Source organism: Ovis canadensis, chromosome 8 (assembly GCF_042477335.2).
Source record: "Ovis canadensis isolate MfBH-ARS-UI-01 breed Bighorn chromosome 8, ARS-UI_OviCan_v2, whole genome shotgun sequence".
Classification (NCBI taxonomy): domain Eukaryota; kingdom Metazoa; phylum Chordata; class Mammalia; order Artiodactyla; family Bovidae; genus Ovis; species Ovis canadensis.
Window position 1 is genome coordinate 52,365,804 of NC_091252.1, and position 27,944 is coordinate 52,393,747.

The following is a 27,944-nucleotide window of genomic DNA, read 5'->3' on the forward strand; positions in this document are numbered from 1 at the left end:
ATGAAAGATGAGTCCCCAAGATATCATCTTTGAATATCCAAAGAGGTGTAGCTCTTAAAGGGCTTGCATGCAGACACATTAAGTCCAGGGACCAGTGCAAAAGCAGCCCTAATGAAAAGTCCCCAGATTTTATGTAAAAGAAACCCATTTGCTAATTTTAAAAGCATTGGTCTGAGAGGCAAAGGCCTGCTGGGATATTCTATGGGGAAAGAGGACCAGCTACTAAAGCCAGCAGGTGCCATCCTTGAGCTCCACACCTGCCTCACTCCAGGTAGTGGGTGGCATCACTGGGGTCTCCCTCTGTCATGCTCCAGAGCACAGTATTTCCAAGAGAGGAACTTCTAGATTTTGCAGGTGCCATGAAGGAACACCTGTTGATCACGTGGATCTGGAGGCCAGGGGAGCTTAAATTGTGGTCCTATAAGACTGAATATATTCATACTTTTTAAAACCTGCTGCCTGAAGGTTTGAGTTTCAATCAGCCACAATCAACAGAAGGCTTTCAGGTAGCACCTAAAGGACACTAGTCTTGGCATACCTTCAACTATTCAGTTCAGTTCAGTTCAGTTCAGTTCAGTCACTCAGTCATGTCCAACTCTTTGTGACTCCATGAATCGCAGCACACCAGGCCTTCCTGTCCATCACCAACTCCCGGAGTCCACCCAAACTCATCTGCATCGAATCCGTGATGCCATCCAGCCATTTCATCCTCTGTTTTCCCCTTCTCCTCCTGTCCCCAATCCCTTCCAGCATCAAGGTCTTTTCCAGTGAGTCAACCCTTCGCATGAGATGGCCCAAGTATTGGAGTTTCAGCCTCAGCATCAGTCCTTCCAATGAACACCCAGAACTGATCTCCTTTAGGATGGACTGGTTGGATCTCCTTGCAGTCCAAGGGACTGTCAAGAGTCTTCTCCAGCACCACAGTTCAAAAGCATCAATTTTTCGGTGCTCAGCTTTTTTCACAGTCCAACTTTCACATCTATACATGACCACAGGAAAAACCATAGCCTTGACTAGACAGACCTTTGTTGGCAAAGTAATATCTCTACTTTTTAATATGCTTTCTAGGTTGGTATTAACTTTTCTTCCAAGGATTAAGCATCTTTTAATTTCATGGCTGCAGTCACCATCTGCAGTGATTTTGGAGCCCCCCAAAATAAAGTCTGACACTGTTTCCCCATCTATTTCCCATGAAGTGATGGGACTGGATGCCATGATCTTAGTTTTCTGAATGTTGAACTTTAAGCCAACTTTTTCACTCTCCTCTTTCACTTTCATCAACTATTAGGATCTATTAAAAACAAAATAGGCTGCTTAAACAACCACAAAGGTTTGAGACAGTTAGGGAAGTAGTAAATGATAAGATTCATCTTATATACATGGTCAGTGCTTCAAGACAGAGAAAGGTGAGTATGTCATTAAATGCACAGAAACTAACACAGAGAGTCAAGCAAAATGAAGAAATGTATTCAGAGGAATACGCTCCAAATGAAAGAACATAAGATAAAACCTCAGAAAAAGAAAACAAACTTTAAAGAGTCAGAGATAAGTAAGTAACCTGATAAGAGCTGAAAGTAATGTCAATAAAAATGCTAACCAAATTCAAGGGGGGAAGAAAGGTTGAACACAGTGGAAATGCAACAAAGAGAAAATATAAGAGGTCACAGAGCTAAATATAATAGCTGTACTGATAAATATACTAGAGAGGTTCAACAGCAGACCAGAAGCAGAAAAAAAAGGGCAAGAGGCTCTTACGTAATCTGAGCAGCACAAAGCATGACAAACAGTGAAGACAAGTTAAGGGACTTCTGGGACACTTACCATGTGAATGCTTACTTGATACTATCCTATAAAGAGCAGAAAGAGAGAAAAGTGCAGAAAACTTATTGGGAGAAGGGTTAACTGAAAAATCCCCTAACACAAGGAAGAAAATACATCCAGGTCAAAGAAGCCCAAGAATGCCAAATAAAATGAGCCCAAAGAAAACCACACCAGGACATGTTATAATTAAAAGGTTAAGAACCCACACACATACAGTCAAGTAATCTATAACAAAGGAGCCAAAAACATAAAATGGGTAAAGGACAGTCTTCAATAAATGGTATTAGAAAATAGTGTTAGAAATAGCATGCCCCGGAGCATGACAGAGGGAGACCCCAGTGATGCTGCCCACTATGTGGAGTGAGGCAGGTGTGGAGCACAAGGATGGCACCTGCCCTGCTGGCTTTAGGAAGTAGAGGGGGCACAGAGATCTCCGGCCTCTTTCCCCACAGAATATCCTAGCAGGCCTTTGCCTCTCAGACCAACGCTCTTAAAATTAGCAAATGGGTTTCTTTTACATAAAATCTGGGTGCTTTTCAAAGGCCTAGACAGAATACACAAGAATGAAACTAGATCACTCAAACACAAGTGAGAAAACAAAAGAGAACACACACAAAAACTCAGAAATGAAAGAGAATAAACTATAACTGACAGTACAGAAATACATGGGATAAGAAGCTACCAGGAATAATTATAAGCCCCAAAAATTACATAACCTAAAAGAAGTGTACACTTTCCTAGAATCATTCCAAGACTGAACCAGGAAATGACCATAACATTTAAGGAGACTGAGTTCATGAACTGGAAGAGTGAATACTGTTAAAATGTCAATACTGCCCAAAGCTAATTACATATTCAACAAAAATTGCATCAGAATACAATGTCATTTTTCACAAAAATAGAAAAAATAATCCTCAGACTTGTACAGAACCACAAAAGACCCTGAATAGCCAAAGTCAATCTTGAAACAAGAGAACAAAGTCAAAAAGGGATTAATCTCCAAAATATACAAACAGCTCATGCAACTCAATATTAAAAAACCCAACTGAAAAAATGGGTATAAGATTTAAACAGATAATTCTCCAAGAAGGCATACAGATGGCCAAAACACACAGGAAAAGATGTTCAACATTGTTAACTGTGAGAGAAATGCAAGCCAAAACTACAATGAAGTATCACATCACATTGCTTAGAATGGCCATCATCAAAAAAATCTATACAAAATAAATTCTGGAGAGGGTGTAGGGGAAAAAGAACCCTCCTACCCTGTTCAGGGGAAAGTAAATTGGTACGGCCACTACAGAGCACAGTATGGAGGTTCCCTAAAAAGTTAAAAACAGAACTACAATATGACCCAGTAATCCCACTCTTAGACATATACTGTAGGAAAATCATCATTTGAAAAGACACATGCACCCCAATGTTCACTGCAGCTCTGCTTACAATAGTCAGGGTATGCAAGCCACCTAAATGTCCATCAACAGAGGAATGGATAAAGATGTGGTGTATATTAATACATACAATGGTACATTACTCAACCACACACACAAAAAATAATGCCATTTGCAGCAACATGGATGGACCAAGATTGTCGAACTGACTGTAGAAAGTCAGACATATTAATAGACAAATATATGATGTCATTTATATGTGGAATCTAAAAAAAATAGTACAGGTGAAACTTACTTACAAAACAGAATCACAGATGTAGAAAGCTAACTTATGGTTACATGGGATATGAGGGGGAGGGATAAACCGGGAGACTAGGATTGACATAAACAAACTACTATATATAAAACAGAAAGCTAGTAAGAACCTACTGTTTAGCACAGGGAACTCTCATTCAATACTCTGTAATGACCTATATGGGAAAAGAACCTAAAAAATGAGTGGACATGTGTACGCCTGACTCATTGGAAAAGACTCTGATGCTGGGAGGGATTGGGGGCAGGAGGAGAAGGGGACAACAGAGGATGAGACGGCTGGATGGCATCACTGACTCGATGGACGTGAGTCTGAGTGAACTCCGGGAGTTGGTGATGGACAGGGAGGTCTGGCGTGCTGCGATTCATGGGGTCTCAAAGAGTTGGACACGACTGAGCGACTGAACCAAACTGAAACTAAGACAGCAAAATCAATTATACTTCAATGAAAATTTAAGAGTTATCAATAAATAAATGAATAATAAAACGTGCACACACACCATGAAAATATATTCAGTCATGAGAAAAAAAGAAACACTGCCATTTGTTTACAACATGGACAAACATTATTATCATGATGTGAGACAGACCCAACAATGAAAGACAAGTATTTTATGTATTTCTTATAGTGGAATCCAAAATAAAATGAACTTGAAAACACAGAAAGGAATGATGGCTACCAGAGGCTGGGAGGAGGGGGAATGAAACAGATGGTGTTTAAGAATATATTTGGGCTTCCTTGATAGCTCAATTTGAGCATTCTTTGGCATTGCCTTTCATTGGGGTTGGAATGAAAACTGACCTTTTCCAGTCCTGTGGCCACTGCTGAGTTTTCCAAATTTGCTGGCATACTAAGTGCAGCACTTCCCCAGCATCATCTTTCAGGATTTGAAATAGCTCAACTGGAATGCCATCACCTCCATTACCTTTGTTCGTACTGATGCTTTGTAAGGCCCACTTGACTTCACATTCCAGGATGTCTAGCTCTAGATGAGTGATCACACCATCGGGATTACCCAGGTCATGAAGATCTTTTTTGTACAGTTCTTCTGTGTATTCTTGCCACCTCTTCTTAATATCTTCTGCTTCTGTTACGTCCATACCATTTCTGTCCTTTATCAAGCCCATCTTTGCATGAAGTGTTCCCTTGGTATCTCTAATTTTCTCGAAGAGATCTCTAGTCTTTCCCATTCTGTTCTTTTCCTCTATTTCTTTGCATTGATTGCTGAAGAAGGCTTTCTTATCTCTTCTTGCTATTCTTTGGAACTCTCCATTCAGATGCTTATATCTTTCTTTTTCTCCTTTGCTTTTCACTTCTCTTCTTTTCACAGCTATTTGTAAGTCCTCCCCAGACAGCCATTTTGCTTTTTTGCATTTCTTTTCCATGGGGATGGCCTTGATCCCTGTCTCCTGTACAGTGTCACGAACCTCCATCCATAGTTCCTCAGGCACTCTATCTATCAGATCTAGTCCCTTAAATCTATTTCTCACTTCCATTGTATAATCATAAGGGATTTGATTTAGGTCATACCTGAATGGTCTAGCGGTTTTCCCTACTTTCTTCAATTTAAGTCTGAATTTAGCAATAAGGAGTTCATGATCTGAGCCACAGTCAGCTTTTGGTCTTGTTTTTGTTGACTGTATAGATGTTCAAGCTGGTTTTAGAAAAGGCAGAGGAACCAGAGATCAAACTGCCAACATACGCTGGATCATGGAAAAAGCAAGAGAGTTCCAGAAAAACGTCTATATCTGCTTTATTGACTATGCCAAAGCCTTTGACTGTGTGGGTCACAATAAACTGTGGAAAATTCTGAGCGAGATGGTAATACCAGACCACTTGACCTGTCTCTTGAGAAATCTGTATGCAGGTCAGAAAGCAACAGTTAGAACTGGACATGAAACAAAAGACCGGTTCCAAATAGGAAAAGGAGTACATCAAGGCTGTATATTGTCACCCTGCTTATTTAACTTATACGCAGAGTACATCATGAGAAACACTGGACTGGAAGAAACACAAGCTGGGATCAAGATTTCTGGGAGAAATATCAATAACCTCAGATATGCAGATGACACCACCCTTATGGTAGAAAGTGAAAAGAAACTAAAAAGCCTCTTGATGAAAGTGACAGAGGAGAGTGAAATAGTTGGCTTAAAGCTCAACATTCAGAAAACGAAGATCATGGCATCCAGTCCCATCACTTCATGGGAAATAGATGGGGAAACAGTGTCAGACTTTATTATTTTGGGCTCCAAAATCACTGCAGATGGTGACTACAGCCATGAAATTAAAAGACGCTTACTCCTTGGAAGAAAAGTTATGACCAACCTAGATAGCATATTCAAAAGCAGATACATTACTTTGCTGACTGAGGTCCATCTAGTCAAGGCTATGGTTTTTCCTGTGGTCATGTATGGATGTGAGAGTTGGACTGTGAAGAAGGCTGAGCACCGAAGAACTGATGCTTTTGAACTGTGGTGTTGGAGGAGACTCTTGAGAGTCCCTCGGACTGCAAGGAGATCCAACCAGTCCATTCTGAAGGAGATCAGCCCTGGGATTTCTTTGGAAGGAATGATGCTAAAGCTGAAACTCCAGTACTTTGGCCACCTCATGTGAAGAGTTGACTCATTGGAAAAGACTTTGATGCTGGGAGGGATTGGGGGCAGGAGGAGGAGGGGACAACAGAGGATGAGATGGCTGGATGGCATTACTGACTCGATGGACGTGAATCTGAGTGAACTCCGGGAGTTAGTGATGGACAGGGAGGCCTGTCTTGCTGCGATTCATGGGGTCGGAAAGAGTCGGACACAACAGAGCGACTGAACTGGACTGAACTGATACCTCAGTTGGTAAAAAATTCGCCTGTAATGCAGGAGACCCTGGTTCAATTACTGGGTTGGCAAGATTCTCTGGAGAAGGGATAGGGTACCCACTCCAGTATTCTTGGGCTTCCTTTGTGGCTCAGCTGGTATAAAGAATCTGCCTGCAATGTGGGAGTCCTGGGTACAATCCCTGGGTTGGGAAGATCCCCTGAAGAAGGGAAAGGCTACCCCCTCTAGTGTTCTGGCCTAGAGAATTACCTGGACTGTACAGTACAGGGGGTCACAAATAGTCAGACATGACTGAACAACTTTCACTTTTCACTTTTACTAAGAATATATACTTGCAACTAATAGATAATTTAGTTATGGAGAGCGAATCTAACCATGATTATAAACAACAAAACTGTATTATAGTAAACTTGCTAAGAAACTAGGTCTTAACTGTTCTCATCACAAAAAGAAGTGATAACTGTGTGTCATGATAGAGGTATTAGCTATCAATGACAGTGATATTATAATATAAATAAATCAATGTTATAATTTTAAACTTACACAATTTTATGTCAATTATACCTCAAAAAAATTTTTTTAAAAAAGCACAAATCTGATATGTTTTTCTGCTTCTCAAAGTCCTCTACTCCCTGCTTCACTCCTGCAGGCCCTCCATCCCCCACTGCAGTTAGAACGAGGCAGCCCTTCCTACTCTTCTGTGCTGCCATTGTACTCCTCCTCCAATTGCTTGTGTTTGTCTCTGACCAATAAGAGATTGCAAGGTCTCCAGTATAAGGAAACTGCCTTTCTTCGTACTACCAGCATCTCCAACAGTACCTGCCACATCGCAGACCCTGAATGATTTCCATGAAACAGACAACCATCAAATTAAATTCTAGGTTTGCCATTTACATACCCATTTAGGTAACATTCATCAAGTTTTCACCATAAATTCACTTTATTAACTTAAGAGCAATAAGGTAAAAAAAAAAAAAAGGTCATAAACAGTAAACTGTTTTCCAAATGAAGCTAAAAAATCATTTAGAAAAGAACCATAGATGTAATACTCCTAATTTTAAGTTTCACATGATCAAAAATCTGCGGAAGCCTGAGTAGCAGACATTACGATGACTCTCGAGCAATAGGTCAAATAAATAATGGACGGTGATAAATCAATAGTGTAAGAAATATGATTTATATATAAAGTAGAAAAAACTTGCTCTTTTAAAATATGATACTATATTTAAATACAAGAACATCACTAGTGGCTGAGTTAGTTCTTTCCCCTATAACTCTGATTTTCTTTCTAGTTGGATAATTTAATTCAGTCAGGTTTACGGTAATGATGTTTTATAGTAATAACAACCCACAATCTGAGTGTCTTCAAAGACAAACATTTGTTTACTACACATAGGTCTATGTACTGGCTATGCTGGTTTTGTTCCAGACTATGGGTCAAGTTCAGTTTTGCTCCATATGTCTGTCATTCTGGGTCCTAGACAGAAGGAGCACCTGGGGCATGCTGTTCACATGGAAGAGGAACACAACCATGGAAACACATAATACTACCACTCAGACATGACATACATGAATTTTTTTAACATCTCATTAGTCAAAGCAAGCCATCAGGCCAAGCCCAACATCAATGGGACAAGCGATATACTTGCTCTTCCCACAGAAAAGAAGGAAAACAGGAATAGTTGTTGAAAATCTACCAAAACTATCTATTGTGCTTCATCAAAAGATTATTTCACTGCTGTGTTATTAATGATATAGTGGTAAATACCCAGCTGTGAAATTTATAGTCTCTACAAAATCAGACTACTCAATAACAGTTAAAACTGCTATAATACTTGTTCTAGTGAATATGCAGGCAAGTATATAAAAGAGCAGATCTCTAAATCTTTTTGAAAAATCATGATTTATATTTCAGTACTGAGCGACTTTCACTTTTACTCAATTACTCTTCCAAAAGAAATTAGTGTACATTTGCAAAATATAATACAGAATAACATTTTTATTATTGTCATTTTTATTTTTCTTATGACTTAAAAGGCACTCACTAAATGACTTTCAGTTGAAGTTAATAAATCAAAATTGCAATCACAATGTATTTAGAGATGAATATTAGTTAAAGCATTATGTAATAAAAACTAATGAGCTATGACAAAAGCTTAACTGTGAGGCTAATTTCTTAAAAACTCTCTATTCTTAAACAAACAAAGAATGAAAATAAAAACATTTTCATCTCAAAAAATAGAAAGAGTAAAACAAACTCAAGCAAAGAATGAGAAGCACATTAATCAAGAATGAAGCAGATATAATCATTAGAATATTTTAAAAGTAAAATCATTGCTTGGGGCTGGTGCACTGAGATGACCTGGAGGGATGGTATAGGGAGGGAGGAGGGAGAGGGTTTCAGGATGGGGAACATGTGTATACCTGTGGTGAATTCATGTTGATGTATGGCAAAAAAAAAAAAAGGAAAAAAATATAAAATGGCAGTCAGTGTAAAAAAAAAAGTAAAATCATTGATAAATTGAAGGGCCATTTTGGGGGGAAAAGGGCAAAGTAAATCTATACTAATCAAATTGGGGGAAAGGGCAGATTATTTCCTTAAAGATTAGCAGGCAAAAAGTGTTAATAATGAACCCATCTGTTTTACATTTAAGGTTTCAGGTGTGAACAGTTATGTGAATTTAGACCCAAGTTTATCAGCACAGAACTCATAACACTATTATTCTTCTATTTGTATCATATTGCCTTAGAAGTTTCAGTTATTCTAGTAATTTATTATCATTAGTTAAACATTAACTTTTCCTCATATTTAGAAGCAAAGCTTTTCATTCTTTACAAAAACAAAATTTTACTACAAATAAAATTTTCATCAAATTATAAAAAATGTTATGCTGAATATCAACACAACAGAAATTACACAAAAGTATAATAAATAAAACCACCTTATCACTTCATCCTGTCATTCTACAAATGAAGCAGATAAGCCAAAAAGATGAAGTAAGTAATTAAAGATTCCAAAGTACTCAGCTGGGACAAGAACTCCAGTCTTGTGGTTCCTGGTCTATTTTTTGGCACTGGATAGAGTTCATTACCGGACACAAGGCCAAGAAATGTTTCTAAAATTTTTGCAAATTATTAGCCTGACTGGTTCCACATTTTTATGATCATGATATATACAATCTGAAGCACAGAGAAATTAAGTATGCTGGTGACTACACCTCTTGGCCACATTCTCCTTCTGCACAGAGGCTTTAAATAGAACCAGCCAGCTATTTATATGCATCAGGACATTTCACTTTACCTTTAAGAATGTCCTGAAAGTACTAAAATTGCCAGCTCTCTTGAATTGCAGAGGCTTCTTACTTCCCATCTCCCAGGGTAACAGTAGAGCCTGGACAAAAAAAAGTGGCCTTTGGATCTGTTTTATGGAAAATAAATCGTGTTTCTCCAGAATCGACGGACTTCCCTGTAGCTCAAATGGTGCCTGCAATGTAGGAGACACAGGTTCAATCCCTGGGTTGGGAAGATCCTCTGGAAAGGGGAATGGCAATCCACTCCAGTATTCTTGCCTGAAGAATCCCATGGACAGAGGAGCTTGGCAGACTACAGTCCATAGGATCGCAAAGAGTTGGATACGACTGAGCAACTAACACTACACTACTAACCATCTAGACTCAGACCTGATGCCAGAACCTATAGGTCTGTCTACTCACAGATTTCAAGCACCAATAAGAGCTCACTGAAAGAAACTGAGGACGTGGCATATGACAGCTTTTGCCAGTCAGCTAATTTAAGAGATGCTTCCTTACCTTCAGGATTATAAAGTAGGAGGCTTCATTGACAAGAATAAAAAATTCTTGCCTATTTAGCTATTTCTCTTTCTCTAGAGTTCCATTTATATTCCCCAGTAGCTACCGAGTCTTTAAGCTGCAAAAGGAATATTAAGACTAATTTTCCACATTTTAATTTGGACATTATTATTTCAACTTGGATCCATATTATCTCTTAAAAGAACTCACTCAATTACTTGTATTGGACAAATCAGCCTATGTTCAATTTAGCTATATAAAGTTTTTAAGAGTGAGAGCAACCTCAGGGCACATAAGTCTCTAGTTAAAAGATATTCTAATTCATGTTTTCAGTAAGATTTGCAAACACACTGCATTGAAAAAGAATAAACTTGAAGAAAGAACAATCTGAGAAGTAGAATTATTAGACATGTAAATTAAGGCCCAAGAACACAAAACAGCAGGGTAGATAATTCAAAAAACTAAACCAGCATCATGAAGTTAAGGTCATTAAAAAACATTCCTTTTATACCTCACTCTCAATGATTCTTGAATTATGTTAGATCTTCATATGAAATGTCTTGTTTCTAGACCCGCTATTATTTTCACTGATCTCTGTGTGTATACTGATGCTAATGCCATACTCTTAATTTCTGTCCTTTTAAAACACATTTTAGTATCTGGGAAGACAAGTTTTAAATGTTTAATAAACACTTTCCTAGCATTTATAAACTTCGGAATAGACTATCAAATTCTTCATTTAAAATCTCACTGAAACTTTTATCTGGGACTGTGTTCAATTTATAAATTATACTGAAAACGAACTACAAATGTCAGAGAGAATGGTTACTTTTGAAATTTTGAATCTTTCCATAAAATTCATGTTTTCCCATTTATGTAAATCTTCCATTTCCTTCAATAAAATGCTAACAAATCTTTCTATATCTGCTGCTAATGTTATTCTCAATGTAGTTTCCCCTATATTTTCTCTTGTAATATATGAATCCTATTGACTTGCATATTTCTTTGGTTCTAGTTACCCTATTGGACTCATTAAATCTAAACAGGTTTTGTAAATATTTTCCATGTACAAAAATGAAAATTTTACTTAGAATACATTTTGATACTTAAGTTAAACCACTTTGTTCAGACTTTCTATTACAATATTAAGTGACATTGACTATCGAGGGCATTCTTGACTGATTGTGGTTTATTGAGCATTAATGTTTATCCATTAAGTATGGTATTTGATATAGGTTACTAAAGAATATCCTTTATCAAATTAAAGAACTTTGGTTATTAAGAATTCTATCAGTAAAGAGTTTTTATTTCCTCAAAAGTTTAATATCAAGATAATCATGTTTTATCTTCTTTAAATAATCAATAAAACTTGATTTACTTAACATGTGCCAGTAACTAAGTGTTTCATATGTATTGCCTTATGTAAGGTATTAATAGATTTTGTTACTTTTTCCATTGAGAAATGAGGAAACTGAGGCAAGGCTAGTAAATGGTTGAACTCGGACTGAATGCAGGCGATTTGGATTAAGATTTCATACTGCTGAATCCACTCAGATTCTTGTTAATAAACACTTCTCATATAAATTCTCCTTGGAAATTTTGCATATATTTTCCTTAAAGAGGTCACTCTATAAATTTCTTGTGCGATCCTTGTTTATTTTTTGAATCAGAATTATGTTATCATTACAGAATAAATTTGCAAGTCTCCCTTGGTAACCAGTCTCCAACACGGCCACCAATGATCCCCATCTCCTGATATTTCAAAACCCATGCATTTGTCTTGCACACTGTATGAGGATAGGTTTATCAGTAGAAAAACCAATAAAATAGGGCATACGTGACAATCACTTCCTCAGTTAGATCACAAAACACTGCACCTTCTACACTGAACTCTCTCAAGCCATCATTATGGGAGAAGCCAGCAGCCATAAGGAGACATGGGGAGTCTTGTGGACAGGCTGTCCACAAACTAAGTCTCATATGCCTGAAACATTGTAAATCAACTACACTTTAATTAGAAAAAAAAAAAAAAGGACCGAGTCTCATTCCAACAGCTAAAAGAAACTAAGGTATGTCAACTACCACATAAGAAAACCTGAAAGTAGATCCTCTAGCTTCAGATGACTACAGTACCAGCAAACAGCTTGATTACAACCTTCTAAGAAATCCTGAACCAGACTCACCAGGCTAAACCACTTCCGGATTTCTGATCTTTAGAAACTGTGCGAGACACAAAGTCTTTGTTATTTTAAACTGCTGAGTTTTGGGGTAATTTGTTATAAAGCAATAGATAATGAGAAAACCTTCCACTCTATTTCACTACAACAAGCATCAACTGGTTCTGAAAGGTTGAACAGAATTGCTAGGGAAGATCTGGTATTTGAGGAAGATGTACATTCAATAAAAGTTTTCTAGGATACAAGTCAATTCAGATTTTTTTAAAGTTCTCGCTGCAAAAAACAAACAAACAAAAAAAAACTTTGTGTTTTCCAAGAATACTATTCATTTTTTATATATTTTAAATATGGAAGTGTTGGTCACTCTGTTGTGTCCGACTCTTAAGACCCCAGGGACTGTAGCCCACCAGGCTCCTTTGTCCATGGAATTGTCCAGGCAAGAATACTGGAATGGGCTGCTGTTTCCATCTCCAGGTGATCTTCCCAACCCAGGGACTGAACCTGGGTCTCCTGCATTGCAGGCAGATGTTTTACCATCTGAGCCACCAGGGGAGCCTATATTTTAAATATGGCAATACACAATCTTAAATGCACTTCTATCTCTATAGGGCTAGTATTCCCTTTCAATTTTTGATATCATGTTTTGTCTATTTTTCCTTTTTTTAATCTTGCTTATGTCATCCTTATTAATCCCTCCTTGTAATTTTCATTTATTTCATCATCCATGTCCCACATTGGTATTGATAATCTTAGTGCTGTTTATTTTTATATCATACTAAATTCTCACTTTTGATCTTTACTTTAAAAGAAGTGTTATTTTCAGTTATAATGTTGTAATTAAAATTTTAGACAATTTTATACTAAAAAGTTGAAAAAAATGTTTGAGGGCTTCCCTGGTGGCTCAGACAGTAAAAAATCTGCCTGCAATGCAGAGACCCCAGTTCGATCCCTGCATCAGAAAGATCCACTGGAGAAGGAAATGGCAACTCACTCCAGTATATTCTTGCCTGAGAAATCCCATAGACAGAGGAGCCTGGCAGGCTACAGTCCATGGGATCAAAGAGTCCAACACAACTTAGCAACTAAATGATTAATGAAACGTTTATTTTGGCATTACTTTTAATGTTCAGTTGAACTGAATATGGACAGAGAATGCAGCCTGTATGGTTATTTTTTTGTGAATTTATTAAGATTAATGTTGGAACTACTACATAATCAATTTTTAAAAAGCATCCCTGGATTTTAAAAATAATTTCTATTCTCTTACTTGCTATTCATTATAAAAATTTCCTTTGTAGTGCTATTCAAAATCCTTTTAATCATTACTTCTATTTGTTTCCATGATTCATTAATTTCTGAAATAAATGAAATTTTCCCACAGTTGTAACACATCTTACTATATGGGTAGAATATACTTGATCTTATGACTGCCTTCAGACTTCCCCCCCTGCATTTTTTAGGTACATGAGTGTATGAGTGTGTGTGTGTGTGTGTGTGTGTACATGTATGTATGTGCTATACAAGGTTTAAATTAAAATCTAATTTTGATAGATTTTTAGACAGTAGTTTGTTTTCAAACTATCTTAGAAATATTTAAACTCATATGGTTAAAAAAAAATTATTTTTAGTAAATCTTTGCCATCGAAGATACTTAGATATGTAGATCTCACTAGATGGTTTAGTCACTTAGCTGTGTCTGACTCTTGCGACCCCATTGACTGTAGCCTGCCAGGCTCCTCTGTCCATGGGATTCTCCAGGCAAGAATATTGGAGTGGGTTGCCATTTCATTAGCTTTATAAAAGAACACTGCAATTCTCTCTTTTCTGCCATAATGAAAATAGAATATATGTAGAAACATATTAATAGAATGGAACCATTGGCAAATTATACTCTAGATGAGGTTTGGACTCAGAAATTTTTCATAAGAAAATATATTATTAGAAAAGATTCTAAGTCATTATTTTCACATCAAGTTTTAATCAAAATGACTACTCCAAATATTGCAATTACTCTCCTCATATCCCAAAGAATAATCCATGAGTATTTTATTATCAAATTGTCAATAATTTGATAATAAAATACCTTAAAATACCTTTAGAGGTTCTAGTTCTTGATGGCAATGTAGGGGGATCCATAACTTACCTCCTACCAGAGACACACCAAATCTACAACTATACAGGGAACAATTTTCTCTGAAAGAAATCCAAAAACTAGCTGAGTGACTCCCACATACTAGTGGAAAAAAAAAAAAAAGGCTGATATTGAAATGGGTAGGAGAGGCTGAGTCACAATCTAACTATAAATTCCACTCCTGGTATGGAGACCCACAAATAGGAAGAAAACACACAACTCTTGAGCTTCTTTTTGAGGAGCAAACAATTTGAACTCTGTATCTGGTACCCCAACTTTTAAGACCTGCACCTGAGCAACAAATACCCAAAACATTTAACTTTGAAAGTTAACAGGGCTTCTGTCCATGATACACACAAGGCTATAGTGAGCTCAGAAACATTACACAGACAGTCCATGAGGATTCACTATGCCAACACCCAGGGCCCAGCCAAAAGGCAGACAATTAAAATTGCCTAGTCTTTCTGTAAAAGAGACTTGGACACTTATATTAAAACTTCAGTTTAAGTGTCAGGCATCTAATTTAGGACATACCTAGAAGCTTACTGAATACTCTCCAAAGACCAAGAAGGCTGGCAAGAGCCACCTTGGTGTCCTCCTCCATCTCACTCCAGGTCACCAGTATCTCCCAGAAAGAGACTTGTGCACGTGTCTGGTGGCCTGGTTTTTGCTGCTGCAGCTAAGGAGGTACTACCTTGATCATCTGGCTCTGCCTGTCACAGTGGTTAGCGTTTGTCAGCCCCACAGGACTGAAACAAATGGAGAAAGAGAACATAGCAGCAACAACTCAGTGGACAAAGCAGAGAGGTAACAGACAGGCACCCAATCTTTCTGTGAAAGAGGACTATTGTCCTATTTTCATAGATTTGGCCTGGGGGGAGGGCATCAAATTAAACACAAGTCTAGGGCCAGCTGCAATCTTGGGAACTAATTGGACATCAACTTCGCAAAGACCCTGTGCCCAGCCCCAGGTCACTGGTTATCTCTGAGAAAGGAGCTTCTGCCCATATTTGGTGTACCAACTTTTGTGGTTGCTGTCCAGAAGAAATAACCCTTGATGCCTGGCTCTAGTGGCTAGTGGGTCTTGAGTTCATGAATCTATTTGGATGACACAAAGGAAGAAATGGTTTTTAACTATCATGCAGGACTCAGTACACAGAGAGCAGAGTGAAAGGTCCATCTCCCAGACGTCCATGGAAAGAGGTATCTATGTATAACTTAAAAGCTGCTGCCCAAAGTCTGGCTTCCAATAAGCCCAAATTTAGGTGCTGACTGAGATCCTCCCTTTTAGGATACGGGCAGGTCTTGGTAAACCCTCAACTGCTGGGAGCCTAAGAACCAAGTAGGCAGTTTGGACAATCACAAGGATATGGGAGACAACCAAGAAATAGGACAGGGTTAAACATTAAGGTTTATCTTCTATATGAAGTAACACCTTCAAGACAGGGAGAAGAGGTTGTTTTATCTAATATAGCAGTCCCCAACCTTTTTGGCACCAAATTCTGGCTTTGTGGAAGACCATTTTCCCATGGACTGGGGGTTTCAGGATGATTCAATCACATTACATTTCCTGTGCACTTTATTATTATTATGTAAGTTCTACCCCAGATCATTAGGCATTAGATCCTAGAGACTGGGAACCCCTGATCTAATACACAGAAACCAACAGAGAATGTTAGGGAAACTGAATAAACAAAGGACAAGTTCCAAATAAAAGGACAAGATAAAAACTTCAGAAATATACTTAATGAAAATGAGATTATCATAATGTAAATGATTTACATGACAAAAAGTTCAAAATAACTAATAAAGATGCTCACCAATGTCAGGAGAACAAACCATGAAAAAAGTGAGAATTTCAACAAATAGAAAATATAGCAAAGTACTCTACAGAAATGATGAAGTTAAAGAATACAACTGTACTGACAAACATGAGGGCTCAAAATCCCTCATTAGAAGATTAGAAGCAAAAGAAAGAATCAGTGAATTCAAATACAGGGCAGTTGAATTCTTCCAACTGGAGCTGAAAAAAGAAAAAGGAACAAAAAAGAGCAAAGATAGTCTAAGGAATTTATGAGAAAACATCAAGAACACAATTATTTACATGAGTCCCAAAATGAGGAGAGAAAAAGGGGAAGAAAATTTGTGTGAAGACATAACAACTCAACACTTCCCTAATCTGGAGAAAGAAACAGACATCCACATCCAGGAAGCCCTGAAAGTTCCAACCATTATGAATTTAAGAAGACCCACACCAATGTATAATATAAATAGTCAAAAGTTAAAGGACAGACTCTTTGAAGAAGCAAGAGAAAAACAATCTCTTATATAAAAGGGAACCCCTATAAGACTATTAGCATATTTTGTAGCTGAAAAATATATAGAAGGGCGTGGCATTTTAAAACTCTGAAAAAAATTAAACAGCCAAACAAGAATATTCTGCATGGCAAAGTTATCACTCAGAGTTGGAAAGAGATTTAAAGAGTTATCCAGAAAAATAAAACGTAAGAGTAATGACCAATAGCCCAGTCCTACAAGAAATGTTAAAGGGACTTTTGAACATGAAACAAAAGGAAAAAATATAAGCATATATAAACCTCACTGGTAAAAATTAACATATAGTAAAAGTAGAAAAAGCTAATGTTGTAAACAAGATTAATCACTTATATAAAGTGCTAACATGAAGGTTTAAAAGACAAACAGTAAAAATAATTATAAGCACAGTAATTGTCAGTGAATAAGCAAGGTAAGATGATGTAAATGGAGACTTCAAAAATATAAAATATGAGTAAGTAAAAACATAGAGCTTTAGACTGTTACCAAAGTTAATTTTTTGTCAACTTAAAATAGACTATTATAAATATAAATTGTTTTATGTAGGCCTTATGGTAACTATAGAGCAAAACCTAGAATAGGGACACAAAAGATAAAGAATATAGAATTTAAGAATGCCACTACAGAAAATCATCAAATTACAAAGAGTAGCAAGAAAAGTAGAAAGAAAAAAAGTAAGAAATTATAAAACAGCTATAAAATTATTAAAAAAATGGCAAGAACTTCATACCTATCAATAATAAAAAGTCATCTTTATCTCACCCACAAGATTCTCACTTAGATGTACAAACACACAGACTGAAAACAAAGGGATGGAAAAGTATATCCCATACTCTTGGAAACCAAGAGAAAGCTGGCGTGGCAACACTTGTAAGAGACAAAGAGGAACATAAAACAAAGACTGTAATAAGAGACAGAGGAGAAAGAAGGTCGTTACATAGTGACAAAGGGATCAATATAACAAGAGGATAGAACATTTGTAAATATGTTAGCACCTAACATAGGAGCATCTAAATATAAATACAATATTAACAGACCTAAAAAGTAAAACAGCCATACAATAATAACAGAGGACTTTAGTACTCCACAGACATCACAAATAGATATATTTCTAGAAATACAACCTTCCAAGACTGAATCATTAAGAAACAGAAAAATCTGAACAGACTGGTAAGTAACTTGAAAGGAAATAATCAGTAATCAAAAATCTCCAACAAACAAAACCCAGCATCAGACAGCTTCACTATACACAAAAAATATCTAAAAATGGACTAAAGTCTTAAGCATAAGATCTGAAACCATAAAACTCTTAGAAGAAAACAAAGGTGTAAGCTCCCTGAAACTGGTGTTGGCTGTGATTTTTTTGGATTTGACACCAAAACCAAAAACAACAAAAGTGAAATTAAACAAGTGACACTACATCAAACTACAAAGCTTCTGTACAGCAAAGGAAACCACTAACAAATGAAAAGGTAACATAATAAATGGGAGAACATACCTGCAAACCATGCATCTGAAAAAGTGTTAATATCCAAAATATATAAACAAGTCCTATTAACACATCAGCAAAAAACAAACAGTTTGAAAAACGTGCATCACTTCTGAATAGACATTCTCCCTAGAAACATATACAGATAGCCAACACTTGAAAAGGTGCTCAACATCACTAATCATTAGGGAAATGCCAATCAAAACCACACTGAGATATTGCCTTATACCTGTTTGAATGGCTATTATCAAGAACTGTTAGTGACCATGAGAAGAAAAGGGAACACTTGTTCACTTTGGTGGGAATATAAATTGATGAAGCTACTATGAAAATAGTATGGAGCTTCTTGAAATAATTTAAAATAGAAATATACTATCCTGTAATTCTCCTTCTGGGTACTTATCGAAAGGAAGCAAAAGCACTAACTTGGAAATACATCTGCATCATTATTTATAATACCCAGGAAATGGAAATGCTTATGCTGGAAGCATCCATAATGATGAATGAATGAATAATGAAAAATGGGGTGTGTATACACACACACACACAAATATTATATTATTCAGTCAAAACAAACAAACAAACAAACCAGGAAATGTTGTCACTAGTGACAACATGAATTAACCTTGAGGGTGTTATGCTAACTGAAATAAGTCTGTTAGATAAAGACAAATATCATATGATCTTGCTTATATACGGAATCAAAAACAAAACAGCAATCACACACACACACACACATGCACACAAAACATAAAACAACCAACTCATAGATACAGAGAACAGGTTTGTGACTGTTTGAGACAGGGGGTGGGTAAAGTGTGTGAAGATAGTTAAAAGGCATAAACTTCCAGTTATAAAATAAGTAAGTTTCCAGGATGTAAAGTACAGCTTCATAACTACAGTTGATAATACTGCATGGTATATTTAAAACTTGCTAAAAGAATACAACTTAAAAATCCTCATCATATCAAAAAGACAAAAAAATGGAACTATGTGTGGGGATAAAAGTTAACTAGACTAATTGTGACAATTATTTCACAATATATACATATATCAAGTCATTATGCTGAATACCTTACACTAATCTAATATTATATCTCAATAAAATAAATTAAATACCTTCAGATTATATTTATGAGCTTTATCCAAAATAGTTGGTACCAAGTTATCAGTAGGTTCTCCATTCTCATCATTCAAATCAGGTGGGTACCAAGATAGGGCTAGTACACCTAATAGAAACAACCAAAAAGAAAATAAAAATAAACATAGGAACAGAAAAGACTACAGGTTTTCTTAAAAAAAAAAAAGGCAGACAAGGACAGTATTAACAGTAAAAAGAAACATATTCAAATAATGTTATTTTGTTACTTTACTTAAATACCACTTATAGTTATTCGATTACTTTGTATACTCAATACTTTAACCTTTTTCTCAGGTATTAGTATCTTTTAATTAATAGATTTTAGTTTTTAAAATAAGTTATAGATTTACTGAAAAGCTGTACAGAAAATAAGAGTTTCTTTATTCTCCTCTCCTACTCACCATCCTCCCATGCCATACAGTTTCTCCATTAATATTAACATCTTACATTAGTGTGGTAAATTTGTTACAACTGTGATGAACCAATGTAGATATATCATTATTAACTAAAGTCCACAGTTTACATTAGGGTTCCCTCTTTGTACTGCACAGTTCTATGGCTTTTGACAAATGTATAGTGTCAGGAACCCACTATTTATTACAGTATCACACAAGGATAGTTTTACTGCCTTCAAAACCCATTGCACTCCACTTAATAACTCCTCTTTCTTCTTTTCAATCCCCCAAAAATAACTGATCTCTTTACCGTCTCTATATATTTTGCCTTTTTCAGAATGTTATATAGATAGAATCGCAAAGTAACATTTTCAGATGGCTTCTATACTGTGAAATGTGCATTGAAGTTTCATTCATATCTTTTTATGACTTGACAGCACATTCTTTTTATTGCTAAATAACATTTCACTCTATCAATATGTCATAGTTACCCATTTACCTGTTGAAGACATCAATATTTCTTAAAATTTTTGGCAATTATAACAATAAAGTTGCTATAAACAAATAAGTGCAAATTTTTGTGTGGATCAGTATCACTTAACAGAAGACTCAAGTGATTTTAAAATTACAGTTTATCCCTATAATACCTACTTGCTTTTGAACTAATAAACTACAAAAAGAAAGTTTTAAAAACAATAAGCTTGCAAAGAATTATTAACTAGGGGAAGAAATCTTTGAAATCAACTAATTCAAACCCTCATTACCAACATAAAGCAAGAGGCCACTGAAAGCATGGTGAAAGTGAAAGTGTTAGTAGCTCAGTCATGTCTGACTCTTTGCCACCACATGGAGTGTAGCCCACCAGGCTCCTCTGTCTGTGGAATTTTCCAGCAAAAATACTGGAGTGCATAGCTGTCCCTTTTTCCAGGGGATGTTCCTGACCCAGGGATCGAACCCAGGTCTCCCACATTGTGGGTAGATTCTTTAGTCTGATCCACCTCTAAATCATAAACAGACTCTTTAGGACAAGAAGAAAAATACAATGTTATCAAAAGACAAGCATGTGGAAATGAAAATAGAAAACAAAAAGGCAAAGTTAGAAACTGGCAGAGAACTAAATTTAAGACTTAAACCTTGTGTTACCTATGTCATGTACAAACAGAAGAGCTTCCCCAGTGGCTCAGTGATAAAGAATCTGCCTGCCAATGCATGAGACATAGGTTCAATCCCTCGGTCAGGAATATCCCCTGGTGAAGTAAATGGCAACCCACTCCAGTATTCTTGCCTGGGAAATCCTGTGGACAAGAAGCCTGGCAGGCTATAGTTTATGGGGTCACAAAGAGTTGGAAACAACTTAGCAACCAACCAAACAAAGCAAATACAAGAAAACCAATACAAACAGAGCAGTCCCACCTACAGAAACAAAACAGAACTTGCAGCTTAAGTTAACAGAAAAAAAGGTATCTGTCTCCTACACAATTTTATTTTATGAAAAATATAAAAACAGCAACAAGAACAGTGAGACAGAAAAAAATTATAATACGTGGGGCTTCAGGGGAGCTTTTAGCCATGAAAGCAGTCATTAAAAAAAAAAAATTGATAAGGAAACTCTGTAGACAACGGATCAAACATTTAAGCTGCCAAAGTTCCCCGCTTATAAGAAGTACATCAATTTCATGCAATGTGATTGTAAACTTCATATAAATTGATTGTAAAGTGTCACCAATGAAAAGCGACAATACGAATTTTCTCAACATGGGACCTATCAAAAAAACCTGAAAAAAAAGAAATGAGAAAGAACATGAGAAAACAATATAAAGGAGAAACATACAAAAGAAAGTTTTGCCACAGAGTTCAGAAAATTACGAACATGGCATGTTTCCATGGAATTAAAAGCAAAACAAGATTCCCGTTTCTAATAGTAGATTAGGATACTCAGACCAAAATTTCCAACAAAAACAAATTATTAGATAAAAACGGGAACGAAAAACTTCCAAAAGTCAAAGAGCTGAAGAGAGTAAAGAACTAACTACATGTCTAGAATGAAGTGAAAATGTGAAGTCAGAGAGGTAACTGAGCAAGGAAGTCAGTCTGCCCTAAGCAAAACTGGCAGAAGTAAACCAGCCCTCAAAAGCAGCAGATGAAATCCCACATGGATAATGCACAGGAAGTCCTCTAACTCCACAGAGAATGTAAAGTAGCTAGTATTTCCTACTGTATTGGTAAACACAGATATAGAATATTTTCATGATCACAGAAATTTCTATTGTATAGCATTGCTAATACACTGATTCTCCAAACAACTTAGCAACTGGTTCTCGTCCAGTGATTTCTTCCTCTTTATCCTTGCTCAAGATACACTCTAAGGCTTAGGGAAAACGTTCCTTGTTCTTCCTTATCCTATTATTGTGTTTCAGCTGTTTTACTGTATTGATTATCACTTCTACATGTTGAATTATATCCCCATATCGTGCTCCATAATCCAATTTATCTTTGTACAGTGTATTTTGGGCTGTGTTACTCATGAGCTTTGAATAAGTAATGGCCTGGGAACCAAGCCAATGATGGTCCTACTTTGGGAGGGGAACTGGTCCATTTAAAATGTTAATGAATCCTTCAGAATAACCTGAAAGGTTTCTCTAAAATATGTCGACCAAGTATCATTTATACGTAAAATCTATTACAGCATATTTCTACCATTCCAATTGCTAAGTGAGAAAGGATATTCTTTAAAGTCCATTCTTGGAACATTAGTATATTAAATGCAGATCACTTCATAATGATCACGTCCTCCCTCCACATCACTTATCACAAGACCTTCAATATAAGCGAAACCCAACAATATTATTTTTGTTAAGCTAAGTGATTCTAAACAGGGTAATACTTAAGAATACAGGTAGGAAACAGATAGACACAGAAAATCCAGTCCAATTTTGTCATCTGATAGATGTTTATCTTTAGGTAAGTTAGCCTACTTAAGTCTTCATATTTGTAAATGGGAATAAATTTAGTTCATAACCTAAAAGTCTGTTTTAAAAATCATACATGAGAGAAAGCATTATGCAGAGTGGCATTCTTCCAAAAAGTAATTTAAAAAATTAATAAAAAGAATTATTAAATGAAATATGTAAGACAGTAAAATGGTAACTAAATTTGTTTTTGTTTACCTCAACAGAGCTTGTGATAGTTTCTCTTATATATGGGGAACATACTTAGTGCTTCTTTCAAACATCTCAAACATTCTTTCAAATTAAAGATTTCATAGAAAGACAGGCAAAATGGAAATGCCATTTCCATACATAAACACTTACAACTACACAGGATGACAATTTAAAAAAAAAGACATTATAAAAAGCAAGAAAAATAATGCACAGTCAAAGCATTCAGTAGAGAAAGACTGGCTCAGATCTGAAATAGATGCTGATATCATTAAACAAGGAATTTAAAATTAATATTATGATTTAACATTAAAAGATCTAATAGGAAAGAAGAGATGAAAACTAGAAGAACTAAATAGAAATGCTGGGGGGAAAAAAAAACAAGCAAAAAAAATCACTAAAGGTAATAATAAAAAATGCCTTCAAAAGATTCATGAACGTCAGAGCTGAGGAAAGGGTCATGTAATTAGGCAAGTCACAGAAATTACCAAAAAAAAAAAAAAAAAAGATTGGGGCAAAAAATACAAAGCAAATGCATCCAATACCTCTGGGGTAAATTTCAAAGCTCTACCATACATATTTTTATCCTTACCATTTGAGACTGGAGAAGGGAATGACAGACAAACCACTTCAGTATTCTTGCCTTGAGAATTCTGTGAACAATGTGAAAAGGCAAAAAGATATGACAACAGAAGATAAGCCCCCCAAGTCCTTAGATGTCCAATATGCTATTTCAGAAGAGCAGAGAAATAGCTCCAGAAGAATGAAGAGGCTGGGCTGAAGTGGAAAAGACGCTAAGTTGTGGATGAGTTTGGTGATGAAAGTAGAGTCCGATGCTGTTAGTAACAATATTGCATAGGAACCCAGATTGTTAGGCACATGAATCAAGGTAAATTGGATGTTGTTAAGCAGGAAATAGAAAGAGTGAACATTGAAATCTTAGGAATCAGTGAACTAAAACGGATGTGAATGGGTGAATTTAATTCAGATGACCATTATATTTACTATTGTGGGCAAGAAACCCTTAGAAGGAATAGAGTAGTTCTCAGAGTCAACAAGAGAGTCCGAAATGCAGTACTTGGGTGTAATCTCAAAATCAACAAAAAGATCTCAGTTCATTTCCAAGACAAACCATTCAACATCACAGTAATCCAAGTCTATGCCACAACCACTGATGCTGAAGAAGCTGAAGTCATATGGTTCTAAGAAGACCTACAAAACCGTCTAGAATTAACACCAAAAAATATGTCCCTTTCATATTAGGGACTGGAATGCAAAAGTAGGAAATCAAGAGATGCTTAGAATAACAGGTAAATTGGCTTTGGAGTACAGAATGAAGGAGGGCAAAAGCTAATAAGAGTTTTCCCAAGAGAACACACTGGTCATGGCAAACACCCTCTTCCAACAACAGAATGATTCTACACGTGGACAGCACCAGACGGTCAACAATGAAAGCAGACTGACTATAATCTTTGCAGCCAAAGACAGAGAAGCTCTTTACAGTCAGCAAAAGAAGACCTGGAGCTAACTGTGGCTCAGATTATGAGCTACAAATTGAAAAATTCAGACTTAAATTGAAAGTACGGAAAACCACTAGGCTATTCAGATATGATCTAAATCAAATCCCTTATGATTATACAGTATAAGCGACAAACAGATTTAAGGGATTAGATCTGAGACACAAGAGTGCCTGAAGAACTGTGGACAGAGGTTCATAACATTGTATAGGAGGTGGTGACCAAAACCATCCCTAAGAAAAATAAAGGCAAAAAGGCAAATGGTTGTCTGAGGAGGCCTTACAAAGAGCTGAGAAAAGAAGAGAAGCAAAAGGCAAAGAAGAAAGGTACATATATACACAAACGAACGCAGAGTTCCAGAGAATAGCAAGTAGAGATAAGGAAGCCTTCTTAAGTAAACAATGCAAAGAAACAGAGGAAACAGTAGAATGGGAAAGACTAGAGGCCTCTTCAAGAAAATCAGAGATACCAAGAGAACATTTCACGCAAACATAGGAATGATAAATAACAGAAATGGCAAGGACCTAAGTGAAGCAGAAGAGACTAAGATGAAGTGGCAAGAATACACAGAACTCTACAAAAAAGCTCTTAATGACCTGGATAACCATGATGGTGTAATCACTCATATAAAGTCAGAGATCCTGGAATATGAATCATGTGGGCCTTAGAATACACTACTAGGAACATAGCTAGTGGAGGTGACGGAATTAAAGCTCAACTATTTCAAATCCTAAAAGATAATGCTGTTGAAGTGCTTTACTCAATATGCCAGCAAATATGGAAGACTCAGCAGTGGTCACAGAACTGGAAAAGGTCATTTTTCATTCTAATCCCAATTCTAATGCCAAAAAATGTTCAAACTACCAAACGATTACCCTCATTTCACATGCTATCAAGGTACCGCTCAAAATCCTTCAAGCTTGGCTTCAACAGTACATGAACCAAGAACTTACAGATATAAAAGCTGGATTTAGAAAAGGCAGAGGAACCAGAGATCAAATGGTCAACACTTGCTGGATCATGGAATAAGCAAGCAATCCCCCCCTCCCCCTCAAAAAAAATCTACTTCAGGTTCATTGACTACATTAAACACTTTAACTGTGTGGATCACAACAAACTGTGGAAAATTCTTAAAAAGAGAGAGGAATACCAGAGCACTTTACCAGCCTCCTGAGAAACCTGTATTCAGGACAAGAAGCAACAGTAACAAGTGGACATGGAACAATGGACTGGTTTAAAATTGGGAGAGAAATACATCAAGGCTGAATACTGTCACCCTGCTTATTCAACTTATATCACGTGAAATGCTGGGCTGGATGACTGTAAAGTTGGAATCAAGATTCAGAGGAGAAATACCAATAACCTCAGCTATGCAAATGATACCACTCTAATGGCAGAAAGTGAAGAGGAACTAAAGGGCCTCTTATGAGAGTAAAAAAAGAGAGTGAAAAAGCTGGCTTAAAACTGAACATTCAAAACACAAAGATCACTGCATCCTCCAGTCCCATCACTTCATGGCAAATAGATGGAGAAACAGTAACAGATTTTATTTTCTTGGGCTGCAAAATCACTGTGGATGGTGACAGCAGCCACGAAATTAAAAGATTCCTCCTCCTTGGAAGAAAACCTATGACAAATTTAGAGAACATATTAAAAAGCAGAGACATCACTTTGACAACAAAGGTCTCTATGGTCAAAGCTAATTTTTTTTTCCAGTAGTAATGTACAGATGCGAGAGTTGGACCATAAAGAAGGCCGAGCATCGAAGAATAAATGCTTTCTATTATGGTGCTGGAGAAGACTCTTGAGAGTCCCTCGGACACAAGGAAATCGAGCAATCAATCCTAAATGAAATCTACACTGAATATTCATTGCAAGAACTGATGCTGAAGCTCCAATACTTTGGCTACCTGCTGCGAAGAGCTATCGAACTGGGAAAGATTCTAATGCTGGGAAAGATTGAGGGCAAGAGGAAAAGGGGGCGACAGAAGATGAAATGCTTGGATGCCATTGTCAACTCAATGGACATGAGTTTGAGCAAGCTCTGGGAGATAGCGAAGGACAGGGAAGATGGCGTGCTCTAGTTCACATGGTTGCAAAGAATCGACATGTCTTAGTGACTGAGTAACAACAACAAAGCAAACAGCAGGCACTAAATGCAATCATAAAAAGTTTAATTAACCCAAAGGAATACAGAATAAGAGACATAAAGAAGGGAAGAAATACAAAGACTGAAAAGACAGTAGATTTCAATCAGTCCAACAACATAAATAAACCATATTATGAGAAAAGAAGAGAAGCGAAAGGCAAAGGAGAAAAGGAAAGATATATCCACCTAAATGCAGAGTTTCAAAAAATTACAAGGAGAGATAAGAAAGCCTTTGTCAGTGATCAATGCAAAGAAAAAGAGTAAAACAATAGAGTGTGAAAGACTAGAGATCTCTTCAAGAAAATTAGAGATACCAAGGGGATATTTCTTGCAAAGATAGGCAAAATAAAGGACAGAAATGGTATGGACCTAACAGAAGCAGAAGATAGTAAGATGAGGTGGCAAGAATACACCAAATAACTATATAAAAAAGATCTTCATGACCCAGATAACCATGATGGTGTAATCACTCACCTAGAGCCACACACCCTGGAGTGTGAAGTCAAGTGGGCCTTAGGAAGCAACACCACAAACAAAGTTAGTGGAGGTGATGGAATTACAGCTGAGTTATTTCAAACTATTGTACAACTGCACTCATCTCACATGCTAGCAAAGTAATGCTCAAAATTCTCCAAGAGAGGCTTCAATAGTATGTGAACCGAGAACTAGAATTAGAAACGGCAGAGGAAACAGAATAAATTACCAACATCCATTGGATCATAGAAAAAGCAAGAGAATTCCAGAAAAACATCTATTTCTGCTTCATTGATTATAATAAAGCCTTTGACTGTATGGATCACAATAAACTGTGGAAAATTCTTAGAGAGATGGGAATACCAGACCACTTTTCTTGCTTCCTGAGAAATCTGTATGCAGGTCAAAACGCAAGAGTTAGAACCAGACATAGAACAAAAGACTGGTTCAAAATTGGGAAAAGAGTATGTCAAGGGTGTATATTGTCACCCTGCTTATTTAACTTATATGCAGAGTACATCATGAAAAGTACCAGGTGGATGAAGTACAACCTGGAATCATGATTGCCAGAAGAAATAGCAATAACTCAGATATGCAGATGACACAACCCTTATGGCAGAAACCAAAGAAGAACTAAAGAACATTGTGATGAAGATGAAAGAGGAGAGTAAAACAGCTGGCTTAAAACTCAGCTCTCAGAAAGTGAAGATCATGGCATCTGGTGACATCACTTCATAGCAAATAAATGGAGAAACAATAATAGACTTTATTTTCTTGGGCTCCAAAATCACTGCAGATGGTGACTGCAGCCATGAAA

General features: G+C 36.5%; 1 protein-coding gene across 1 annotated transcript in view; it reads right to left on the reverse strand.

Moving 5' to 3' along the window:
• The window catches only part of MANEA (mannosidase endo-alpha), an 80,382-nt gene that overhangs the window by 13,211 nt on the left and 39,227 nt on the right, over positions 1 to 27,944 (reverse strand). The window contains exon 3 of the mRNA XM_069599246.1: positions 19,413 to 19,522. Coding sequence (XP_069455347.1) covers positions 19,413 to 19,522 — 110 coding nt within the window. The remainder of the gene's footprint in view (positions 1 to 19,412; positions 19,523 to 27,944) is intronic.